This window comes from Gekko japonicus, unplaced genomic scaffold (assembly GCF_001447785.1).
Source record: "Gekko japonicus isolate JY-2015 unplaced genomic scaffold, Gekko_japonicus_V1.1 scaffold660, whole genome shotgun sequence".
NCBI classification, from domain to species: domain Eukaryota; kingdom Metazoa; phylum Chordata; class Lepidosauria; order Squamata; family Gekkonidae; genus Gekko; species Gekko japonicus.
The window spans coordinates 247,823-273,599 of record NW_015159728.1 but is presented as its reverse complement, the minus strand read 5'-3'; the positions used below and the strand labels follow the sequence as shown (position 1 = coordinate 273,599).

The 25,777-nt window shown below is 43.0% G+C and overlaps 1 protein-coding gene across 1 annotated transcript; it reads left to right on the top strand.

Annotated features, from left to right (window-relative positions):
• The first annotated feature begins 544 nt into the window (after positions 1 to 544).
• Positions 545 to 25,548, top strand: LOC107122924 (cytochrome P450 2D17-like). Its single transcript, XM_015426099.1, has 9 exons — positions 545 to 827; positions 1,119 to 1,290; positions 2,243 to 2,395; positions 4,279 to 4,439; positions 6,148 to 6,321; positions 7,620 to 7,761; positions 16,002 to 16,189; positions 23,827 to 23,968; positions 24,880 to 25,548. The coding sequence occupies exons 1-9, from the start codon at positions 591 to 593 to the stop codon at positions 25,056 to 25,058; spliced, it is 1,548 nt and encodes a 515-aa protein (XP_015281585.1). The 5' UTR covers positions 545 to 590; the 3' UTR covers positions 25,059 to 25,548.
• Positions 25,549 to 25,777: the final 229 nt, after the last annotated feature.

Genomic DNA, 25,777 nt, shown 5'->3' with positions numbered 1-25,777 from the left:
TCCTTTGTGATATCTTTAACTAGCTTCAGCTGAGGCTTTTTCCTGAGAACTTAATTGTAAGCTGCCCCAAGCAGGACTTGAGTCCCAGTGACTTTGCCACTGTTATCCATATTCTAATCATATTCAGGATGGTCTACTACCATGTATCCTCATGGAATTGCCTTTATAATGTATGTAAGTATATTTTTATTCTGCTCTGCTACCAAGAAGCTCAAGATGGCATACATTGGTCTCCCTTCCACAATTGTACCCTCCCACACATGAACATGACTTTATGAGGGCCTCTAACAGCTGCTTTTGTTTTTTTGGGGGGGGAATGCAAGAGATGATGATCCCAGATCCCCTCTTATCTCTTTTAATTTGACTCTGTGTTTCAGGGTGTTTTTTTTTTTTAAATGTACATTCCTTTATTGCATTAACGAAACTATGCTGTTTGTAATCCTATTTGTAGGATCCTATTTGTAGTGGAACACACTCCTACAGTATTCTGATTCTGAGACGGACGGAGGATTTGCAACCGCAGAAATACCTGGAACATCTGAAATATTCAGGAGCAAAGTGTGGAAGAGACCAAGTTGGGGGGGGGGGAGATGGTGTCTCCAACAGCTGTGATCCCAGCTACAATTTCTTGGCTGGGGGCCCAGGTCTCATCCTGCTGGAACAACATCACAGCAACACTCATCTGTCTCCTGCTGCTGGTTCTGCTGCTTGATTATGTGATGTTCAGGAAGAGAAGCAGCCGCTTTCCACCAGGACCTACCCCGCTGCCTTTCCTTGGGAACTTGCTGCTGTTTGATTTCAGAAACCCATATACTACTATCAAAAATGTAAGTAATAGGCAAACGAGATTTAGATGTTATGGAACGGTAGGATTTGTCCAGTGTGGGTGCTAAACTCATGTTCCATTGAAATAGTAATGGGGGGAAACTACAGCTAAACTATGCTTCTTATGTAATTCTTCAGCCAAGATTGCACCTGTATGCAGCAGATATTTGACTATTAGTTAAAACATGTTGGTTTGGGGGGGTTACATGGAACTATGGTAAGGGGCTCTTTTTCACAGTTCTCTTCTCAAAAGAGCAGTGTTTGTTCCCTTGCTCTTTATTTCTTTATTGCAGCTGACAAAAAAGTATGGAGCAACCTTCTCACTCCAGGTTGGATGGAAGAGTTATGTCATACTGAATGGGTTCAAGATATCAAAGGAAGCAATGGTAGAGAAAGCTGAGGATTTTGCTGACCGACCACCAATCCCACTACTGAAGATAGCAGGTTACTCAAAAAATTGTGAAGGCAAGTGTTGCTTGTGAGGTGATGGGAAAGACTGCCTATTCTAGCAATATCATTATGCACTGCTGTGGCAACAAAAATACAGGCCAAAATGAAATACTATTTAAATGCGGCAACATTGGAGCCCAGAAGTTCTCTGTCTTCATTCATTGCAGGTAAAATGCTCAGCATAAAATAGCCATTAATATTTTCTACTCAGTATTAATGGTAGTAGAGGTAGCCTGGAACAAAAATATGTCTTGGAAGTTCATGGAATTCCTTTCCTCCCATAAAATAGCATCTGTAGAATAGAAGACTAGAAGGAACTTGGAATTTGTCTATCTACCATCCACAATCTGATACTATTTTTAGTAGAAAAGTACATATGTGTACAACCCAGTACAACCCAAAAAGTACAGCTGTCTATCCCCTTCAGCTGCTCCTCCTCTTCCCAAATAAACAAGGAAGAAAGAAAAGGAAGTGGGAAAGTGAGAAAGCAAGTGGGTTAGGGCAGATATGCTTAAATAAGCCATACAATCAGATGGAATGTTACAGAAATCAGGTTTTTTTCTAGCCAACACATCACTATCATTGATATTTGCAGGCCAGTAGGACAGAAAATATGTTTGTGTTCTTGTGACCTTCATAGTTGGTCACTGTGGGCAGCAGACCAGCTGTCACTTATTGGTTATGTAGTTGGGAGGAACGGTAGTTGAAAGTAAGCATGGGCTGACCTATTTATTTATTTATGATTTATTTATTTGATTTCTATTCCGCCCTCCCCAAAGCAGACTCAGGGCGGACCTAGATCTGAACCTGCCCTGTACTCCGGGGTGGGGGTGGGGAGATGAATATTAGGCCTGGAACTTCCAAGGAGATTAGTCCACTTCCGTCCTTGTAAAATAACACCAACCATAACCGGGGGGGGGGGGGGGAATACAGAACATGCTTAACTTCAGAACTTCAAATCCTTCAGGCATACTCCTGGCAACACACAGCAACGGCTGGAAGGAGCAAAGACGATTCTGTGTTTCTACCCTGAAAAACTTGGGGATGGGGAAGAAAACTCTTGAAAAGATGATGTCTGAAGAAGCCGGATATTTGTGCTCTGAGTTCAAATCACAAGAAGGTGCCTCTCATTCTTGGGGTCACTGGGAAGGCTTAGGATGTATATGCTTCCTAGAGGAAGGGGCCATAGCTCAGTGGCAGAGTATCTGCTGTGCATATAGGAGGTCCTAGGTTCAGTCCTTGACACCTCCACTTAAAAGGATCATCTAGGAGGTGGTGTGAAAAACCTCTGCCTGAGACCCTGGAGCACTGCTGCCAGTCTGAGTAGAGAGTACTGATGCTGATGGACCGATGGCCTGATTCAGTATGAGACAGTTTCATGTCCACTGGTATTCCCCAATGTCCCTTTTGTCATCCCAGTAGGACAAAATGTTGGTTCTAATTATGGTCTTGGCATCAAATATGCTCAGTGAATACTTTTTAAATGGCAAGCTTGACAAGAAGATGAGAACACAAAGTAGCCCCTGCTGGATCAGATTAATAGTCAAATAAAGTCGAGTACATTGTTTCCCAGTGGCCAAATGCCTCCCCAAGACTCACAGTGAGGGCACAGCAACAAAATACTCCCCCTGTTGTTGCCCCACCCCTACAGCTAGAATCCCACTTACCTTTTGTGGCTAATAGTCATTGAAGGACTTATCCAATATGAATGGTACTGTGTAAAGAAGGCCCTGCTTTTGTCTGTCCTGAATTTTCTCTCTAATGTCACCAGGTGCCTCCAAGAGCTTGGGAGAGGCACCAAACTCCTTTCTCTAAAATTTCTCCACAGAACTCCACATAAGTGCTTTCATCTAAATCAAATATTTCCAAATTGTTAAATCCCTTCCTGGCACTTATAAGTACCTTTCAAAACAACCTTATCTTTGCACAATTGGAGATTACCTCCTACTGAGGAAACCTCTGCTAACCATTCTGAGTCACCAACATAATGATTGAGCTGGAGCATTGGGGGAAACCTACTTTTAAAACACCCAACCCTGCTTAGAAGGTGTCAAAATCAGGGCTGGCCCGACTTCACACACACACACACACAACCATAGAGAAACCACCACCATTGCCCTCTTCCACCTCTCCCCCGAACTATGACATTGCAGGGAAGTTGCTCCCACCCACATAACCCTCACTGGGGCCAGGGTTGTGCTTGCCACAGTGCCACACCTCCCAACAGGGCAGATTAGAAGGTAAAAACAGCCCTGGAAAAGGACACTTACCCCCACCCAGCCCACCCATAGGGGGCGGGGAGGAGGAAAAAGTCCCACCTCCATACCCCCAATGGAGAGAGGAAGAGAAGGAGCAGGCTCACAGCAGAGTGCCCACTGGGGCAGGGGCTGCCACTGCTATGACAGATGCCAACTCTGTGGCCAGGGTGAGGCTCCAGTTCTGGCACCCCAGGCAATAGCCTAGGTGCAACTAACAGACTGGCCCTGCCCTGGTTAATATTAGTGTAAAATTTTACTGTTGACGTTTTTCTGTAGGTTACACATGTTCAGCACACAGGATTTCAGTCTGCAGGTTAAGAAAAGAAAAACAAACACAAGAATTGGCAGTGTTCGAGCTGAACTAGAACCCTCTCCAAATTCACCTACATCCCTAATTTTTTCTTGCCTGTTTTGAGTTTTTGTCATAATTGCTTAATGAGAAGCTTAATGGATAGTCCAGGCAAGCCCAATCTCGTCAGTTTTCCAAAGGTAAGCAGGGCTGACCTTGGCAAGTATTTGGATGGGAGACCTCCAGAGAATACCAGGGCCGCGAGGCAGAGGAAGGCTATCAAGCCACTTCTCTGAATGTCCTCCATGCCCCAGTAGGAGTCACCAGAGGTCACCATGACTTCCAGGCCTGGGCGCGCACACACACAAATGCAAAAATACCAAAAAGCATTTTAAAAAGAAGCTTGATATATATGATGACATACCTCTAATACTTTTATTGTTTTATCTTGCACAGGACTTCCCTTCAACCCACAAAGTCTTTTAAACAATGCAGTTGGCAATATTATCTGCATCTTAATATTTGGTGACCGATTTGAATACAGTGATATAACATTCCTGAAGCTAATGCATTTGACTCATGAAGCCATGAAGGCAACATCTGAACTTGCACCCCAGGTATCTTTATAAAAGCAGATAATAAAGAAGGGAGACAACCTAAATATCAGTCTGATTTGAAGTCCAAAAGCCAAGCTTGAACCTGGAGAAAAAGCAGGGAAAATTGCAAGTCAGAGCTGGCTCCCCTATTCCCCTAATGATGAGATAACTGGAAAGTCTCCAAATTGTCTTTGTGTGTGTGTGTATGTGTGTGTGTGTGTATTTGTAAATTACATCATTAATACTTCGGGGATTTGGGGTCATTAAGAAGGTCAGTTCACTTATTTGACAGAGTAGTAGCAGATCAGTGAAGTATAACAATGATGGCTTCAACAACTTTGGGACAGGCTGTTGAACCCACTAGCTAAGATCCTCCTCACAAGCCTTCATCTATGTGCAGAGGTAAGGTGGGTGGTGACTGAAGACAGGGCTTTTTTCTGGAATGGCACTTTGCCTGTGGAAAGTTCTTTCCCTTGAAGCTCACCTGGCGCCTAACTTACTCTTTTCGACACCACTCTAAAACTTTTTTGCTCAAGCGAAGGGGTTTGAATTTTTACATTGGTTTTTACAATCTTCTTCTAGCCTGAGTACTGTTTTAGGAAGATTATTGTAAGCTGCTAAACATTTTGTGCTGTTTTTATGTTTTGGCTGTTTTAATGGCTTGTTGATTTAAATGATTTTATGCTGTTTTTCTTATCTTTATTAAGTTTTACTTTGTGAGGTGTCTGGAAAGGTAACATATGAATTTTCTTAATAAATTAAATGCTCACAAATATATAAATCACCAGTCCAGACCATGGACCAGACAATGCATTACAAGCTTTGACATACCATGGTAAACTGAGCCCAATGATCAATGAACCTATTTCATTGTGTGCCTGAAAAACACTAAACAGCATGTGTCAAGTACAGGGCAGGACAGAAATTGCATAAAGCCGGCACCACTTTCATTTGATGAAAGTTCAAGATGTTCCTTGTCGTTCTGTGAAATTTAACCTTCACAGATATTGTTAGTTTGAAGTATTTGCACCTCTGTTTTGGTGGTCTGCAAATAAGATGTGTGATTGGAATAAGACATGCTTTTTAATGATCATGTTTCTAAATTGAGATACAGCAACTCAGAACACTTTATTCCCCAGACTACCAAATGAGTGAAACAGGGAAGGGCCGGGATGAAGTTTGCACCAAAAGTGCTCCACATCAGTGTGTGAAAAGGTAGAGAGTTGACAGCATTTGATCATAACAGTTTCACTGCTAGGGAAATAGCTAACAAATTAGGGTTGGCAGCCCCTCCAGTGGAGGCAGGGGTCCCCCACCACCGACAACCCCACCCCCTGCCATCTATCAGCTGGCTGGCAGGGGGACTTACCAGGAGAAAGAGGAAGGACAAGGCAATGTTTCCGGCGATGTGGTAATGTCACTTCTGGCATGCACAGGAAGGGATGTCATCATGCTAGCGACGTCCGGGCGACGCTCTGGTATTTCAGCAAAAACTCAATGATAGAAGCCATTTTTATCATAGAGGTTTTGCCCAAATAGCAGAACATTGCTGTGACATTGCTGTGTGATGATGTCAGTTCTGCTACACACCAGAAGTGATGTACCCACATTGCTCCTGTTCCTGATAAGTTCCCCCCACCCCCAGCGATTGCCAGGTTTCTCCTGGCAACCCTATGACACATACTACCCTTAATAAGTGTTCTTTCTTCTTTGCTTGCTGATATACCAGATGATGGCTGGAAATTCCTTGTTGTCCTATTTGCCGGGACCTCGCCATAAACTTAAGTCCTCCTTTAATGGTCTTTGTGCCATATTAAGACCGATTGTGGATGATCATAAGAACACCAGAGATCCCACCTTCCAAAGAGATATGATTGATGCATTTCTGGAAGAGATGGAAAAGGTAGGAAGAAATCTATGGACACAGACCCATCATTGCAATTTGGATCTCAGCTTATTAGTGGTGGAAGAACTACCACTTACATTAGGGCCAAATTACACAAGATGTTTTTAGCATGTTGGGTCTGGGTTCCTGGGCAGAATTAATGAAGGAGTTGAGGTTCAGAATTTAAATCAGATTTTCAAGGAGACTTAGTAGAACTCTTAGGAGGCTATGGTAGATTTAGGCAAGTGCAGGCTGTGCAATGGCCTTCCATTGGCCTGAGAAATGGCTTCAGGTTTCAACATGGCTAGACAGGGATGCAAGCTTCCAGGTGGGACCTGGGGACCCCCCAGAATTACACCTCAGACTACAAAGATCAGTTCCCCTTAAGAAAATGGATGCTTTGGAGGGTGGACTCTATGGCAATGTACCCCACTAAGTTCCCTGTCCTCCCCAGGCTCCATCCCCAAATCTCCAGGAGTTTCCCAACCTGGATCTGGCAACCATAAGCCCATCCCCCACTGGTGGGCAGGGGGGACCAGGAAACCCTATGGCTAGATGACAATATTGTACTTGGTTAACACAACAGATATCAGCCAAGAAAATCAGCCATTTTCATTCAGCAGAGGGGGGAGGCTGTCCCATCTCTCTCATCTTTGCCAGGAATACTAGTAGCAGTATAGGTAGTTGAATAATACATATTACAGGGCTCTTTTTGTAGAAAAAGCCCAGCAGGAACTCATTAGCATAATAGGCCATACCCAACAGCAGAAACTCATTAGCATATTAGGCCAAACCCCTGATAGTACAGCACATTAGCATATTAAGCCACACCCCCATGTTACCAGAAGTGTGGTCATCCAGCCACACCCACCTTTTGCTTCTTATTCTGTTTACCTTGTTTCTTGTCAAAACCAGGGCTTTTTTGGTAGCAGGGACTCCTTTGCATGTTAGGCCACACACCCCTAATGTAGGCAATTCTAATGAGTTTTGGGTGTGGCCTGTTATGGTAATGAGCTCCTGCTGGGCGTGGCCAACTCAGGAGCCAGCCGGAACTCCGTTCCTGTGCGTTCCTGCCCAAAAATAGCCCTGCATATGCATATACATATGTGGCCTGCATATTACCCTTTGTATTGTCTTTCCACCTTGTATCTAGGGCCATATGAGCTACAGTTTCTTCACCTCTGACTTTTTTTAGCTGAAATTACTTGCAGGTTACTGCTAACATAGACAGTCATTGCTAATTCACAGGTTAGCTCCCAAACTTAATATAATGTTGATTACTGACACATAAATTGCCAACTTTTCATTTCCTTCAGGCCAAAGGAAATCCAGACAGCAGTTTTAATGAGCAGAACCTCATTAAAATTATTCCTGAGTGGTTTGCAGCAGGCACGGAAACTACTGCTTCCACCATACTCTGGGGGCTGCTGAAAATGGTCCTTCATCCTGAGGTTCAGGGTAAGTGATGAACATCAGGGGAAATGTAGACATACTTCACAGTGTGGTTTGCACTTTGGAGGGCATTTCCATTCTTCTAAAGATAGTTAGATTCAAGGCAGGCCAGCAGCAGTGCGGCACCTTAGAGACCAGCAAGATTTTCGGGGCAGAAGCTTTTGAGAGTCAAAGCTCCCTTCGTCAGCCACCAGTTTGAATATCTAGATGCCATTTTACTTCTGTTTCCATACAAGAAGCACACCTGAGGCACCTTTCATTTTACCCACCTTTCTACCTTGCAGAATTCAAGGTCGCTTACAGTGCAAATAAAACAACATTTTTAAAATTAAGAGACATAAACTGGAATTTATGCCAAGTGTTCCAACACTGTTCACATCTCCTTTTGTGTCATTTATTTATATTATTTATATTAAATAAATAAATGCCATTACCCATACACCCCTTCCAATTGCAGGCAGTAAGATAATCGGGCACCTTCCTGTTCTCCCCCCCCCCCCCCATTTTTTTTATTGCACGGAGGAAGAAAGGATGGGGGAGGTGCAACAGCTGTGAATAAGAAAAGTTTGTGAAAGCTGGCAGCTGCCATGGTAGTCCCCTCTCTCTCTTGGGGATCATGTAGATGGAAATGGCAGACTACCATCTGACACCAAAAGGTTCTCTCCCCCCCTCTCATCGTTGGGATGGAGGCCATCTGCAAACGAGATGCTAGCCCATCCAGCAAGACTGGATTCTTCCTACCCTCATAGGATCCTCATAGACTTTTTAACTTCCCACAGGTGCGAGGCCAAGCTTGGGAAAGAGGCAAAGCCAAATCTGAGAAAAGTCTTTGTATCCTTACACTATATAACATGAATGCACAAAACACAGGACCAAAGCCAGCTCAAAACAATCAAGGAAATCAAATATTCATTACCTATGTTTAAAACAAATTTGAAGGAATGCTTCAAATTGGAAGAAAAATATCATGTACACCAGGGCTTTTTTTGTAGAAAAAGCCCATCAGGAACTCATTCGCATAATAGGCCACACCCAAAAGCAGGAATCCATTAGCATAACAGGCCACACCCCTGTCAGTACAGCTCATTAACATATTAGGCCACACCCCCATGTTACCACACTCACCTTTTGCTTCTTATTCTGTTTACTTTGTTTGTTGTCAAAACCCTGGGCTTTTTTTTGTAGCAGGAACTTCTTTGCATGTTAGACCATACACCCCTAATGCAGCCAATCCTAATGAGTTTCTGCTGTTGGGTGTGGCCTATTATGCTAATGAGTTCCTGCTGGGTGTGGCCAACTCAGGAGCCAGCTGGAACTCCGTTCCTGTGCGTTCCTGCCCAAAAATAGCCCTAATGTACACATTGATCAAATTCTTCCAGACTCAATGTGTTTATTTTACTGGTGCTGTCTGAGTGAACTCATTAGATATAATACTAAGCTCCATCTCCCTAGACAATTTCAGGTGAGGTAGCCGTGTTGGTCTGAAGGGGAGAAACAAAGTTTGAGTTTAGTGGCACCTTTAAGACCAACAAAGTTTTATCCACTGTATAAGCTTTCATGTGCTTGCACATGTGTGTGGTTATACATGTGTGCACATGTTGATGTGTGTTGTGCTGTGATGTGTGCACATGGGTGTGGTTATACCATGGATAAAACTTTGTTGGTCTTAAAGGTTCCTTAGACAATTGTTTGTCATTGCAGAAGAGCCATGTGACTGAGCCTGACTTGGCTCTTGTTAAGGAAACTCGGATCCCATGAGTCACACACAAAAAAGCTGAATTTGCCAGACAATCAATGTTAGAGGTATAAAACAGAGAGCAAGGTCCACTCTTAACAGCATGGCTGAATTAGAACATCTAAAGACAAAAGGGAGGGGATTCCTGGTATATTGTATAAGGGGTAATTTCTCTGATATGAGGGGACATGTGGGGAGGAAACTGAAAAGAAAAGTAGAAAGGGTCAAAACCATTGGGGAAGCTTGGAAACTATTTAAAACTACGATCCTAGAAGCTCAAAAAAAATATATTCCGCAGGTTAGGAAAGGCACAAACAGGTATAGGAAAAGGCCTGCATGGTTAACAGAGTAATGGAAGCTGTAAAAGGTAAAAAGGATTCCTTTAATCAGTGGAAAGCTAGTCACAGTGAGGCTGATAAAATGGAACACAGGCTATGGCAAATAAAATGCAAGTCTGTAGTCAGGCAGGCAAAAAGGGAATATGAGGAGCATATAGCAAAAAACATAAAGACCAACAATAAATCTTTCTTCAAATACATTAGAAGCAGGAAACCAGCCAGGGAGGCAGTGGGGCCCTTGGATGACCGAGGGGTACAAGGAGTACTGAAGGATGATAGGGAAATGGCTGAGAAGCTAAATGCATTTTTTGCCTCTGTCTTCACTGTGGAAGATGAGAAGTGCTTGCCCACTCCAGAACCGCTGAGTTCGGGAGGGGTGTTGAAAGACCTGAGTCAGATTGAGGTGACGAGAGAGGAGGTCCTAAAACTGATAGACAACTTAAAAACTGATAAATCACCAGGCCCAGATGGCATACATCCAAGAGTTCTGAAAGAACTCAAATGTGAACTTGTAGATCTCCTGACAAAGATATGTAATCTTTCCTTAAAATCTGCCTCCATTCCTGAGGATTGGAAGGTAGCTAATGTCACTCCCATCTTTAAAAAGGGTTCCAGAGGAGATCCGGGAAATTACAGGCCAGTCAGTCTGACATCGATACCGGGTAAATTGGTGGAAACCATTATTAAGGAAAGAATTAGTAGGCACATAGATGAACAAAACCTATTGAGGCAGACTCAGCACGGTTTCTGTAAGGGAAGATCTTGTCTCACTAACCTGTTAGTGTTCTTTGAGGGGGTGAACAAACATGTGGACAAGGGGGATCCAATAGATATTGTTTACCTTGACTTCCAGAAAGCTTTTGATAAAGTTCCTCATCAAAGGCTCCTAAGTAAGCTCAAAAATCATGGGATAGAAGGACAAGTGTCTGCATCAGAACAGAAACTGAAAGAAGAAGTTCGGTATGTTTGGACTGTCTTGTTGGTCGCTCCATGGGGAGAGATGGGGAGGCGTAGGGATTTCGGTTATGTGCCTCTCAGGTGGTGCTTTAACCATGTGATTCTGCGCATGTGCAGAAAACCAAGTGCACATGCACAATGGAATTAAAAAAAACTTCAGGGGATGCCGTCTAGACAATCCACAGTGGAGTCAATGTGCGGTAAGGTGATTCGCGGGGGAGCTGTCTAGTTGTGCAACACCAGATAAAAAAGATTGGAATCAAATTTGAGCTGGGCTAGTGGCATGATTAGCTGCCCACCTGAATGCACCCTATGAAGGGCTTCCTTTGCACCAGAGGTCTGCCTGCAGCTGATGGCTCTCAGTACAGAACCAAATCCTACTTTTCTCCCTTTCTCACAATACAAGAACTCGTGGGCACTCCATGAAACTGCTGAGCGGTCAGGTTAGAATGGATAAAAGGAAGTGCTTCTTCACCCAAAGAGTGATTAACAAATGGAATTCACTGCCACAGGAAGTGGTGGCGGCTACAAGCATGGACGGCTTCAAAAGGGAATTAGATAAGCATATGGAGCAGAGGTCCATCAGTGGCTATTAGCCACAAGGTATAGATAGGGGCTCTGGGGCAAGTGATGCTCTGACTTCTTGGTGCTTGGGGGGGGGTCAACAGTGCGAGGGCTTCTAATGTCCTGGCCCTGCTGCTGGACCTCCTGATGGCACCTGGTATTTCTGGCCACTGTGTGACACAGAGTGTTGGACTGGATGGGCCTTTGGCCTGATCCAACATTGGCGTCTCTTATGTTCTTATGTTCTTATGTTCTTACTGTTAAGGAAATAGACTCATTCCTCAGTGCAGGTGGGGTTAAGAAAAGGCTCTGTGCTTGATTGATGAAAATAGGATAGAAAGGAGGGATAAGAAAAGCAGCATTTAGAAATTACCTATAAAATAAACTCCTAGTGCCATGTCATAGAAACCACCTGAGACTCTCATGCCAACAAGGAGTAATTCTCATATACACACTCACTTAAGGGATCCTAGCTATGCTGCTCATGATTATGCCAAGCCAGGAGGAAGCAGAGGTGAACTCTGGTTCTGTAGTGATGCCTTGCAGCCCCTGGAGGGGAGGCATCATCCCGGCATGAAACCTCAGTGTGGGCTTGAGACCTTCTGTCAGGAGCCAGACAGACCATGTATATTTCTTCCATTTGGTAGACACTTCATTGACTGTTACTGGGATCACTTTAATGCAGGGGTGTCAAACATACAGCCCGGGGGCTAGAACTGGCCCATCCAGGGCTCTTGCCCACTCTGCAAGCAACTGATGTGAGGGAGGGAAGGCAGGAGGGGCGAGCAGATGAGCAGTGAGGTGTGTGTGTGGTCGAAGCCAGGGCCGGCCCCAGCTTATTTTGCACCCTAGGCGAGGATACCTTCTGGCACCACCATCCCCTGCCCCCACCAATTTTCAAAAATAAATGTATTTTAGGAAGAATGAAAAACACAAATAATCAAGAAACTCCCAGAGTATGGGGTTGGGTGCAACATGGCGCCCCTAAGGGCCAGCCCGCTCTAGGTGATCGCCTAGTTCGCCTAGTGAGTGAGCCGGCCCTGGTCGAAGCTGTCAAGAATTGGAAAGAAAATGGCTAGGGGGACAGGGCTAAGAGGATGAGTAGGGTTCCCAGGTCGACTTACCCTGCTAGTGGAGGTGGGAGGCAGCTTTCTGGGGGTGGGGTGGGGCAATGTCACCAACATGTTGATATCACAAAGAAGTGACATCATCACACCGGGGACGTTGCGTGGCAACACACTAGCATCTGGGGCAAAACTCTATGGTAACCTTCGACAACATAGAGTTTTGCCCAAAATGCTAGAGTGTCACCATGCAACATCCCTGGTGTGATGACATCACTTCCGTGTGATGCCATTATGTCGGTGATGGAGGCTGTTTGGGGGTGATGCTTCCCCCGCCAGCCAGTTGGCCAGCAGCGGTCTGAAGCCCAAAAAATCAGGAAAACTCCTCACCTGAACCGGGGATCTGGCAGCCCTAAGGGTGAGGTAAAATAGTGTGGGGAGAATGGAAGCAAAGGTTGAGAAAGAGGAGGTGTGATGTTTTTTCTCTCCCGCCTCCTCTGACCGCAGCTCAGCAAGGATTGGCAAACCCACAACATGGGGAGCAGAGCCGAGTGGCCAGCACTGACACCGCTGCACCAACTGGCTTCATGTTTCTTCAAACGGTGAGGGGGGTTGGCGAGAGTGGGTGCAGGGAGCAACAGTTTTCTGGCAAGGGGATGGGGCCAGCAGGGATGAGAGGAGGAGTTCGGGCATGTGGACTCGGAGGCAACTGGGGCGTCTTGTGCATGTGAAACTCTGAGGTGAAAGACTTCCTGGCCTCAGAAGTGAGTAGAGGAGCGAAAGGAAAGAGGAGTGCCGATGTCACTGTCGCATGTCTGAACAGCTACAGAGCTGGGAGGCAGAGTGAGTGTCAGGGTGGGTGAGGGGAGGCAACCTCCTCCCGACCTGTTCACAGTCCATGAGGGGAAAGGGGTGCAGGAGGACAAAAAGCACCCCCTGGAAGTTTTGAAAACTGCGTCTCCATCAGGCCCTCCCCTCAGCTCTGTTGCTTCTGTGGGAAATGCAGGAGAGGTAAGAACTGGGGGTGGAGGGATCTGGGAGAGCCAGGTTCAGACTCTCCCCCCCCCCCGCTAAGCCAGGACCCTGTCGTCTGGGTCACCCATGGCCAGTTGCTCAGTCTGGCCCACCTGCTGTTGTTGGGGATGTGGCGGTGGAGGGAGGAGTCCGGTGTACCTGCTCGAGATCCTCTGAGGTAGGACAGGGGAAGAGAGGAAACAAACAGCGAGAGACAGATTGTAGCCATGCCTAGTTTTGCATACAATTAAAGACGTTTATTGGGGCTTTTGTGATTTCCCCAGTTAATCAATTGCTTCCACTGCTAGGAATCAATAGTTCGTGTTTGTATTTTGAATAAAAAACAATATAATTACTTGGGTTTGCCTGTGTCCTTTACAAAATTTATATCTCCAGTACCTCGCATTACATTTTATGTCAGATCCAGCCCTCGTAGCAAATGAGTTCGTCATCTCCGATAAGTTATTGGCTGTCCCACACAAAGCCCCTCGTGGCCTTAGCCCCTCTCATCTGCAGGGCTGCCTCTCCCCCTGTCCTTCCCCTCAACAGCTCCACTTAGCTCAGCGGGGCCTTCTGCAGGGGCCAACCAGCAAAAGGGCAAAATCAACCACGGCTCCTACCCAGTCTTCCCTCTAAGCTGAGTTAGTGTGAGCTAGCTCACAGTTTTTTAGCCTCTGGCTCACACATTTTTGTCTTAACTCAGGAAGGATGGCTCCAGAGCAAACTGATTTATGCAGTAGCCACATCGTTTGCTCACAACTTTAATGCCAGTAGCTCACAAAGTAGATTTTTTGCTCACAAGACTCCACAGCTTAGAGGGAACATTGCTCCTACCCATGCTTTCTCAGCTGTGGCCCCCACCTTACAGAATGACCTGCCCGAGGACGTCAGGAAGATGCCCATTTTCCTGGGTTTCTGCAAACTATGAAAAATTGAATTTTTCAAGAGGGCTTTTCTGCAATGCTCCCTCTAAGCTGTGGAGTCTTGTGAGGTTTCCTTTGCCCGAAAGCCAGTTGAATCCGACTCTGGGGGGGCAGTGCTCATCTCAGTTTCCAAGCCGAAGATCCAAGTGGCCTACAAATAACATAAATGAATAAATATCCCCCCCCCAAAAAAAAAACCTTTTCCAGTGATGTTCATAGGCAATAAAATAGATAGACCATCTGGCAATTTCCCATTAGGCAGAACAGAAAGTGTCATCCAGCCTCTTGGAGGAATGGTTCCTTGCTCAGGGAAAACATAACTGTGATCACTTGTTAGAGTTAGATGTTCAGTGTTACCATTAACAGTTCGCCTTCATTTCGTGACCACCATCTGAACCCCTCTTAGCCCATGACCAGCCCACCCGTCCTGCCCTCTTGGGAAAGTATTGCCTCCCCTTGTCCAAAGAGTCTGCTCTCTTCTTGCTAGGTATTAAAACCCACATCAGCAGCTTCTGCTGGGTCTGGAAGTAAGAGGTGGTGCAGGAGATGTCTCCATCCTATAGCTGGATATTTTTTGTGACCCTAAATCCAGTTTGGGAAGCAGGCTCATTCATACAAAGACGTATGCCTAATTATCATGTGTGCAGACCACACAAAGTAACATCAGAACAAAGAGCTCACTGCTAACTTGGTTTGAGAGTTCAGTGAAAACTTAGTTCTTTACTTCAGTCAAACTGAGGTAGGATTGGTGATCATTCAAAAGAAGCAGCCTGGAGAGCCAGTTTGGTGTAGTGGTTAAGTGTGCGGACTCTAATCTGGGAGAACCGGGTTTGATTCCCCACTCCTCCACTTGCACCTGCTGATGTGACCTTGGGTCAGTCACAAGCTCTGGCACAGCTGTTCTTGAAAAAGAGCAGTTTGTGTCAGAGTTCTCTCAGCCCCACCCACCTCACAGGGTGTCTGTTGTGGGGAGGGGAAGGGAAAGGAGTTTGTAAACCGCTCTGAGACTCCGAGTGAAGGGCGGGGTATAAATCCAATCGCTTCTTCTTCTTTACATTTCCAAAACCTAGAGTCAGGGCAAATGAGGTTTACTCATACTAGCTTTGGGATGAAGAGGACTGCTCCAAAAGTATCAGCTTGATTCCACTTAGCACACTTTATGAGGAAGGGCAGAATTTTAAGCACAGAGCAAGACACAGGTGGCATATGTGGCTGTAAGAAAATTAGGAGGGTGTGTATACAGGGATGAAGGAGAAGGTCTGTGTGCAGTAGGAACAAATAAGAGCAATGGAGAGGTGCAACGGATACTTATCCAATGGAAGATCAGTTTTCAGGACACTTACAGACTTCTGTACCCCACCCCATCTACCTCAGATAATAGCTGTGGGGGAGGGACTTCTATTAGCAGAAAGATGTGCAAGAGAAAGTATTAAACCCTCACCACGTCTCCCCCAGTCCAGGTGTGCCACCTTCCCAATCCAAATCCCTCTTCCCAGGCAGTTACTCTTTAATTTCAAAGAAAATATTAGGAAATCTGATCAAAGGTCTTTCATTTACAGAGCAATTTAGCTATAAAAACACCATTTGGATCTCTTTGGAGGGAAAGGTAGTATATTCATGCAATACATTAATAATAAATTCATATTTCCAGAAAAAGTCCATGAAGAAATTGAGAAAGTTCTTGGCAAGGACAAAGCACCCATGATGGAGGATCAAGCAAAGCTGCCTTACACTAACGCTGTCATCCATGAAATCCAGCGTTATGCTGATATCATACCTGTGACATTACCTTATATAGCACACCAAGATACTGAAGTTGGCAAATTTGTCATCCCTAAGGTACAGTCCCTTCAAAACATGCTTTTAGGAAATAAAATAAGAGTTGCCAAACTACATAAAAGACCAAACGTGATGGTGATAATTACTCTTCATTAGCACCAGTAGGTTAAACTTTAACTCATGATTACATAACAAAACACTATGGTTGGCTGGGATAAAAGGCTGGTGATGGACAAACAGAAAAGGGCACTGTGTCTCCCCCCCCTCCAAATCCACCACCTCAGCTGGCCTTATAGAACAGCTGTCTTGGGCTAACCTTGCCAAATGCAGAAAACTGTAAGAACAGGCAACATCTTAGGGCATGGCCCCAGTGTGTCATCCTAAAAGTATTTCACTTAAAGTACAACAGCACAGCCTTACATGTTTGAACTTACTTTCTCCATTTGGCATCATAGCAGGATGGATTCACTGCCCTTTGCAAAGCTTTAAGGTACCACTGCAAGTATCAACAACATTCTGAGCTGTACATCTGTTGGTAATAAACAAGATGTCAGAAACCCATTCCAGATACAACAGAAAATTTACTCCACACTGCATTTATACCTCATACTTTGAACTTTTTCTGTTTTGGTTAATTTGAGCTTCTGTTCTTAAAAATTTGGACCATACCAGGCCACACAATAAAACACTTGCCCCGAGAGTTTTCTAACACGACTGTTCAAACAGATGCATCAGAGCACAAGGAGATTTAAAATGAAAAAATCTTGCTCTACACCAGCCTTAAATCAGAGGATTTACTCTATCTCTACCTCACTGTGAACTAGAATGCTGTAAGTACAGGAATTGGTCCTATTTTTCCATAGCCAGACTATCAGGATAGGAATAAAAAAAAAAAAAAAAAAAAAAAAAGGCTTTGACCTCCTCCCACGAAGAAGGCAAGTGCCAAGCAACTCTATAGTGGCCGATCGAGCCGGGCTACCGGCATAAATTCTTCGTCAGCAGACTTCTTTGAAGAGGGACAACAACTGTGAGTTAAAAGAAACAATGCGAAACCCGTTTTGAACGTGCTAGATAACAAAAACGTGCCGCTTACCTGAACTGAGTTTGGAGTCAATTTGAATTAAGCGGTTGAGCGGAAAATGAATAGTAAATCCCAGAAATCCGATTCCGGAGAGAAAAAAGTTGATTGAAGCCTTTAAAAACTGTAAAAACGCTTATTGTTTAACATTCCTGTGGTGAAGATGGAGCCGTGTGCGCAACTGTAAAATCGAAACTCACGAACAATAGCGTGGGAAGAGCAGGCTGGTGTCACAAAGAAAGAGGTCCGTGTGAAACATCCAGGAAGTTGAATTCCTAGACGGGCATTAGCGAAAGGAAGACAGTGGAACTTTTAAAGGTGCCGGACCGGAAGTGAGTTGTATGCGGAAGGAAGGGCCTGCAAAGTATCAATTTGACCTACTCTACATGAAATTACCATAGAGAAGTTGCGCCCGACATTTTGAGGAGGACTTCAACTAAATTTGCTTTTTTAATATATTTCTAAGGGTCTTTGGAAAGCGTAAACAGAGAGGCATGGAGGACTAAATCTTATCATCTAGAAGAGTGCTTTATCTTGCGAATCTGTGAATTGAAAAGAAATCGCCAAGACGGAGACCAGGAGAGGCAAGAAAAGAGCCGACTCAGACCCAGAACTTAAACCAGTTGTGAGACCTAGGATTGGATCTACTTCAACCCCCAAAATGTCAAGCGAAAGAGAGAAAAAAGAGATGCAGGCCTCCATGGAAGCAATGGAGAAGAGAATGACAGAGGCAATACAAGCCATGGGGGAGCAGATAGAAAAAACATTGGGGGACCAACTGGAGAAGCAAACTCAGATTCATCTGAAACATCTAGAAGAAGTCCAAGAGAAGAACATAACAGCATTGAAGGAATTGGTTACTACAGAAATAACTTCAATCAAGCAAGAAATGGAAGGAGTTAAGAAGGATGTTCAAGCAAATGCAACCAAGACTACAGAGACAGAGGAGAAGATACAAAAAATAGAAGAGAAACAAGATTCTTTGACTCAACAAATTACAAGATCAGAGACAATGATGGAGTTCAGAAGGATGCAGACTCATCTGAGATTCAGAGGCATTAAGGAAACAGAGAATGAGAACTTAAAAGAAAAAATGATGGAAGTGATAACGGCTTTTCTGGGCGAGGAGGAAGGGTCAATGGACTCAGACTTTGATTTGATTTATAGAGTGAACTCCAGAATTGCAGAAAAGAAGAATTTACCAAGGGATGTAATTGTACAATTTGTAACAAGATCAATAACAGAGGAGATATTCAAGAAGCAATTCAACGTCCCTTTTGTAATAGAGGGAAACAAAATTATGGTGATGAGAGAACTCCCAAGAACAATACTGCAAGACAGGAAAAGGTATAAATCCTTGGCGGACAAACTCAGAGCTTTGAGCATCAGATATAGATGGGAGATTCCACAAGGTTTATCCTTTACGTATCAAGGTGGGAGGATTCAGATCAGATCGATGATGGACTTTTATAAATTTAAGGCGGACAATGCGGACGTCTTTGGAGAACTTTAAAATAAAACGCATAATGGAGTACAAATTGTTGTCATGGAATGTTAATGGATTAAATTCACCAAACAAGAGGAAAAGAATCAATCATTGGATACAGAAACAGAAATGCAACGTGATATGCTTGCAAGAAACACATATTAGAAAACAGGATATAAAATATTTAAAGAATGCTTTATTTGGAATTGAATTTTGTTCTGCGGCCTCAAACAAGAAAAAAGGAGTTGTGACATATGTGAAGAAGGAGTTACAACCTACAGAAATTTTTAAGGACATAGATGGCAGATACGTGGGTGTGGAATTAATGATTCAGCAGAAAAAAACATTGTTGATCAACGTGTACGCACCCAATGGAGCAAAGGAAAAATTTTTTAAGGATATAACTGACCAATTACAACAATTGACTTATGAGCAAGTTATTATGGCCGGAGACTTTAATGGGACAATAGATCGTCTAGACAGAAAACCACAAAAGGACAACGAATTCAGCGGAAAATTGCCAAAGAATTTTTTTGAATTAGTTAAGCAAGAAAAATTAGAAGATGTTTGGAGGAAATGGAACCCGATGCAGAAAGACTTTACTTTTTATTCCAATAGACATTGCTCTTTTTCCAGAATTGATATGATTTGGATGTCTGAAGAATTATCAATGAAAACACATAAGACTGAAATTTTGCCAAGATGTAATTCAGATCACAATCCGGTGGTATGGAGTTCCACAGAAAGGAAAAAACCCTTTCTGTGGAGGATTAATGAAGACTTGTTGGATAAGAAAACGGTAATTGAGATGTTAAAGGAAGAAACGAAACAATTCTTTCAACAAAATTTAAATAAAGAAACACCGATACAGATTGTATGGGATGCTTATAAAGCGGTGATGAGAGGAATTCTCATCTCGCAAAACGTGAAGCAAAAAAAGGAAAAACTTCAAAAACAAACAGAAGTGTTAGAAAAAATTGCTCAGAAAGAAAAGGAATTAAAAAAGAAGCCTGGAAAAAAGCAAATTATTAAAGAATTAAAGTTGCTGAAGGAACAACTGAATGAGACTTGGAATCAGGAAATGTATTGGAATTTAAAGAAGTTACAACAGAAATCTTTTGAAGGGGCGAACAAACCGGGAAAATACTTAGCTTGGCAACTTAAGGCTAGAAGAGAGAGAAGAATGATAACCAAAATAATAGAAGATGGAAAAGAGTTCGTTGATCCTAATGGAATAAAGAGATGTTTCTTCAAGTATTATGCTAAACTATTCCAAACAACTAGAGTTGATCTTGAGAAGATTAAAACATATTTAAAGGAGATTCCACTACCAAAAATAAGTAAGGAATACAAAGATTTATTAAATGGTCCAATTCAAAAAGAAGAAGTGATGAAGGCAATAGAAGAGACAAAGTTGGGGAAGGCGCCTGGGCCGGACGGATTTACAGCGAAATTCTACAAAAAGATGAAAGAAGAAATTTCCCCGGTCCTGGAAGCTTTAACCAACGAAATAAGAGAAAACAAAAAGGTGCCGGACTCATGGAAAGAAGCAATTATTTCTTTGATTCCAAAGGAAGGACAAGATTCAACAAATGTAAAGAACTACAGGCCAATATCTCTTTTGAACAACGATTATAAAATCTTTGCAAAAATTATTGCAGAAAGGGTGAAAAACTATTTACAAACGGTAATTTCTGAAGATCAAGCGGGCTTTTTACCCAAAAGGCAGATTAGAGACAATGTAAGAATAGTAATGGACGCAATTGAATATTATGAAAAGCACCCAGAAAAAGAAGTAGCTTTTCTGTTTGTTGATGCAGAAAAAGCTTTTGACAATCTTAATTGGAATTTTATGCACCAGATGATGGAAAAGATTGAAGCGGGACAACATTTTAGAAATTGTATTGAAGCTATCTATTCTGAACAAAGAGCTAAAATAAATGTGAATAAAGAACTGACAGATAACTTCAAAGTACAGAAAGGAACAAGGCAAGGTTGTCCGTTATCACCGTTATTATTTATCTGGGTATTGGAAATACTTTTACAAAAAATACAGTACGATCAAGAAATAAAGGGCTTGACACATAAAGGACACCAATACAAATATCGAGCATTTGCAGACGATGTAATGTTTATGGTGGAAAACCCAACAGAAAAATTGACATTGCTTTTTCAAAAAATAAAGGAGTTTGGAGAATTGGCCGGCTTTTACGTAAATAAGAATAAAACAAAACTTATATGTAAAAACATGATCAAACAAAAACAAGTGGAACTACAAGAACTGGTACAATGTGAAGTAGTTAAAAAAACAAAATACCTTGGAATTGAATTAACGGCAAAAAATATAGACCTATATAAGAATAATTATGAGAAATTATGGACTAAGCTGACTCAAGATTTTAAGAAATGGGATAAAATGAACTTATCACTGATGGGAAGAATATCAGTTATAAAAATGAATGTCCTACCACGTTTGATGTTCCTGTTCCAAACAATACCAATTCTGCATAAAACGGATTTGTTGGCCAAGTGGCAACAAGAGTTGTCAAAATTTGTTTGGGCAGGCAAGAAACCAAGGATCAAAATGAAAATACTTTGTGATGCCAAAGAAAGAGGAGGTCTACAAATGCCAAATCTTAGACTATATTATGAAGCGGTTTGTCTAACATGGATGGATCAATGGGTGAAGCTTGAAAATGACAGATTGTTGGGGTTGGAAGGGCATGATTGTAGATTTGGCTGGCATGCATATTTATGGTATGACAAGATAAAAATGGACAGTTTTTTTAAACTTCACTTGGTGAGAAAAGCTTTGTATATGGTATGGACAAGATATAAGAAGTACCAGAGTGACTTAAGACCATTGTGGATTGTACCAGTAGAAGTGTTGATATCTTACTCAAGACAGCGAGGTAGAGACTGGTTGCCATATAGAGATTTAATTAAAAAAGAGGGAACAGAGTGGGTAATGAAAAAGCAGAATGAAATTGAATATGAATATGAGTGGTTGAAATATATGCAGATTTATGATCTTTTTAGATCTGACAAAAAAAACTATGGTTTTAGAGAGGAAAAAAATGAAATTGAAAAGGTTTGGGAGAGTGGAGGAGGAAAAAATATTTCTAAAATGTATAAGGTGTTGTTAAAATGGTATACTGAAGATGAAACTGTTAAAGAACAAATGTTAAAATGGGCTATTAATATGAATAAGGAAGTGGATATGGAAACTTGGGAATATTTGTGGAAAAACTCTATTAAGATCTCGACATGTACTAATGTTAAAGAAAATTGTTATAAGATGATGTATAGGTGGTACATGACACCTAAGAAAATTGCAAATATGAATCAAAATATGTCAAACAAATGCTGGAAATGTAAGAGGCATGAGGGCTCATTTTATCATATGTGGTGGACTTGTGAGAAAGCTGTAGACTTTTGGACAAAAGTCCACAATGAAATGCAAAAAATATTGAAATGTTCTTTTAAAAAAGCACCGGAAATTCTGCTTTTGGGACTTAAAATGGAAGAAGTCAATACGACTAAAAAGACTTTACTCTGGTACCTGATAGTGACAGCGAGAATGATTTATGCTCAGTTTTGGAAGACGGAAAAGGTACCAGAGGTTGAAGAATGGATACAAAAAGTTCTGTTCATGGCACAAATGGATAAGATTACAAAAAAACTGAATAACAAAGAAGACGATGAGTTTTTTGGAGAATGGAATGACTTTAAAATTTATCTGGAAAAGAACTGGGATGTGAAACAAAACTTAATATGTTTAGATCAATATTAAGTCAAATGATGTTATCTTTAGATTGTAATGATGAGAAACTGATATTGTTGATGATATGAAGTAATTTGGAGCAGGGGTGGAAGCATTGTGGGAAGCCATTGGAGGGAGGGGAGGAACTGGGAATGGGGTAGACAATTGATAGAATGAAAAGTTTTATATGTTGTATTCCTGAGAAAATAAAAAATTTGTTTACCAAGGAATAAAAAAAATAATATGCAAATCTGTTCCTTCTGTCTCCCTACCCAATTTTATTCCCTCTTTTGATTCCTTTTTCTTTCTCCCTTCTCTGTATACTTGACTAACCCTCTCCTGCTTGTTTGTATAATACTTTTACTTGGGAGGGTGAAGACATTTCTTCCTGTAGAAGCAAGGAGATAAAAAAAATGGAATTTGCTGCCAGAGGATGTGGTGCTGGCCGCAGGAATAAAGAGCTTTAAAAGGGGGATTAGATAGGTTCGTGGAGGATAGGTCTATCAGTGGCTACTAGCCATGGTGACTGAGGGGAACCACCTCATTCAGAGGCACTAAGCCTCTGAATCCCAGAGCCAGGAGGCAACATCAGAGGAAGGCCTCAGCCTCTATGCCCTGCTGTTGGCCCTCCAGAGGAACTGGTCAGCCACTGTGTGAAACAGGATGCTGAACTAGATGGACTACTGGTCTGATCCAGCAGGGACCTTCTGATGTTCTTAATAGGGTTGCCAGGTCCCCCCCTGGCCACCAGTGGGGGATGGGGGGAGGGTAGCCAGATCCAGGTTGGGAAACTCCTGGAGATCTGGGAATGGAGCCTGGAGGGGGGGGACAATGACAGGGACCTCAGTGGGGTACAAATGCCACAGAGCCCACCTTCCAAAGCATCCATTTTCTTCATGGAAACTGATCTTTGTAGTCTGAAGATAAGCTGTAATTCCAGGGGATCCCCAGGTCCTACCTGGAGGCTGGCAACCCTAGTTCTTAAGCAGGAACAAGATTGTCTGCTGCAGGGCCTACTCTGCTGGTCTCTGTCCTTGTGCCTGTCTAGTGTAGATTTTCTCCCCTCTCTCCATGCTTTGGGCAGAGTTTCAAAGCAGTACTTACCACTTCTGTCTATCACCACCTGTAGTTTGCTAAATTAATAGCCTGATTCAATGCACAGTTATTCAGAAGTAAGTCACTATGCTCAGTAGTGCTGCTGACTCATAGGTGAATGTGATAAGTTCCCCCTGTATATTGAGAAAGATTGTAAGTGTAAATTCTGAAGTACACAATCCTGTGATTCCTAGAGTTAGGAACTGAGTTCTGGAAATCAGATTCTTGACAACCAGCAGAACATTCTAACCTGTTTGTTTCCATAACCACATTAGGAGACCATAGTCTTCAATCATTTGTCTTCAGTGCTGAATGATGAAACCATGTGGGAGAAGCCACACCAGTTTTATCCTGAGCACTTCCTAGACGCCAATGGACAGTTTGTCAAGCGAGAGGCCTTCCTACCTTTCTCTGCAGGTAAGCCCAAGAGGGAGGAAGATGTTTTGGGAATGGGATAATACAGAGGAAGATAAGCATTGTTTCCCTCCCTCTTTCCCCAACAGTTAGGTGCCCATTTTCATGGTTGTCCACTTTGAAGAGAAAAGAGTACTGCAGACTCCTAATAGTTTACAAGCAACTTCCACTTACAATGAGCATATTGTTTTGAGAACAAGTAGACAGTGACAACCAATCTCAAAAGATATTTGTTCTGTGCACTGCTGTACCCATTACAGAGTCTTCATGTTTGGTGAGCCGTAACATACAACATATGATGTAGTGGTTAGAGTATCTGCTATGGAAGCTGGCTGGGTGAGCCAGTCCTCCTCTCTCAGTTTCATCTACCTCACAGGGTTGTTGTGAGAATAAACATGGACAAGACAATGATGTAAGCTGCTTCGGATCCCAGGTAGGGAGAAAGGCGGGGTATAAAGGTAATAAATAAACACATGGAGTTTGAATCAGATGCTCAGTGAAAACTTTATGCTTCCCAGACTCATGTGTGTCTGGGATGTATGCACAGAAGCAGCTGCAATCTTTCTGGTCCATGCTGTTTTCTCCTCCTTAAACCACCCTGTGGGAGAGCTATTGGCTCAGTTTCAGAAATCACATTCCTTACTTGGCTGCAATAAATTTGCAATGGAGCCAATAGCTGTGACATTATCCCAATAGTGGCCGTGTCTGAATTTGGAGGATAGGCTTGGTGTGGGGGAGTTATTTTATAATTTAAAAAAAATTAATTTGGTTTAGCCAAGGCCAGTTCCACACTGAAGACATGGAAGAGTTCACTGTCATTTATGTGGACAGAAAGACAGTGAGAAACAGTTAGACTCTATGCTCTCCCTTCTCCAGCTCTTACACACAAATTATTCTGCTTCCCTCTCTCCTAGGTCGCCATGCCTGCCCTGGAGAACCATTGGCTAAAATGGAGCTCTTCATCTTCTTCACCAGCCTCCTGCAGCGTCTCACTTTCTGCATTCCTGAGAACCATCCCAGGCCCAAGGAAGACAGGCTCTTTGCCCTCACAGTCACTCCAGACCCTTTCCAGATCTGTGCCATCCCCAGATAATATTTCACCTGTCTGCTGCCAAATCTGTGATGGCCGAAATTTGCAACTTTCCAGGACAGAATCTGTGGAAATGTTTTGCATGATGTTTATCCTTGTGATCCTCTGCTTTGAAAACAATCTGCCTGTGAATAAAACAGAACCATTAGGGTTTGGTTTTGTAATGTGGCATGGAAACAAACACCAGTGGTTCTGTAGCAGATCAAGAAAATGTCTCGCTCAGAATATCCATAGCTGCAATAAAGAGGACGCTTCACTTGTGTATGGATTTCTCCATTTTGCTTTGGGTGAGGCCCTGGAACTCCCTGAGTTTGCTCAGGGAGGGAAATTTGTCTTGCTGGTCAGTCTCAGGTCCCTTCAGTTGCAGAGTGGTAGGGGTTTCGCAATACCCAGTTCTTCCACTGCCTCCTTATACATCTGCTCCCAAGGAGACTCAGAAACTGTGAGGGAGTCCTTCATGCTCCAGGTCTGCTGGAGGGGAGGAACACTCAGGCAGGCCCCTTAGTTCTCATCCAGCCCTTGGCTCTTGAGAGTCATCAGGGCTTCTGGCTAATAGTTGCATTTCTCTCTTGCATCAGCATTCTCCTTAGACAGAGCTATTCCAGTCCACATAGTTGCTATCATAGAATGGAAAGGCATGGTTCAGCTTTTCAGCTTTAATTTGATTGGTATGCTAAGGAGTTGGTTGTCTGAATGCAAATGGAAATCTCAGCAGTTAACTG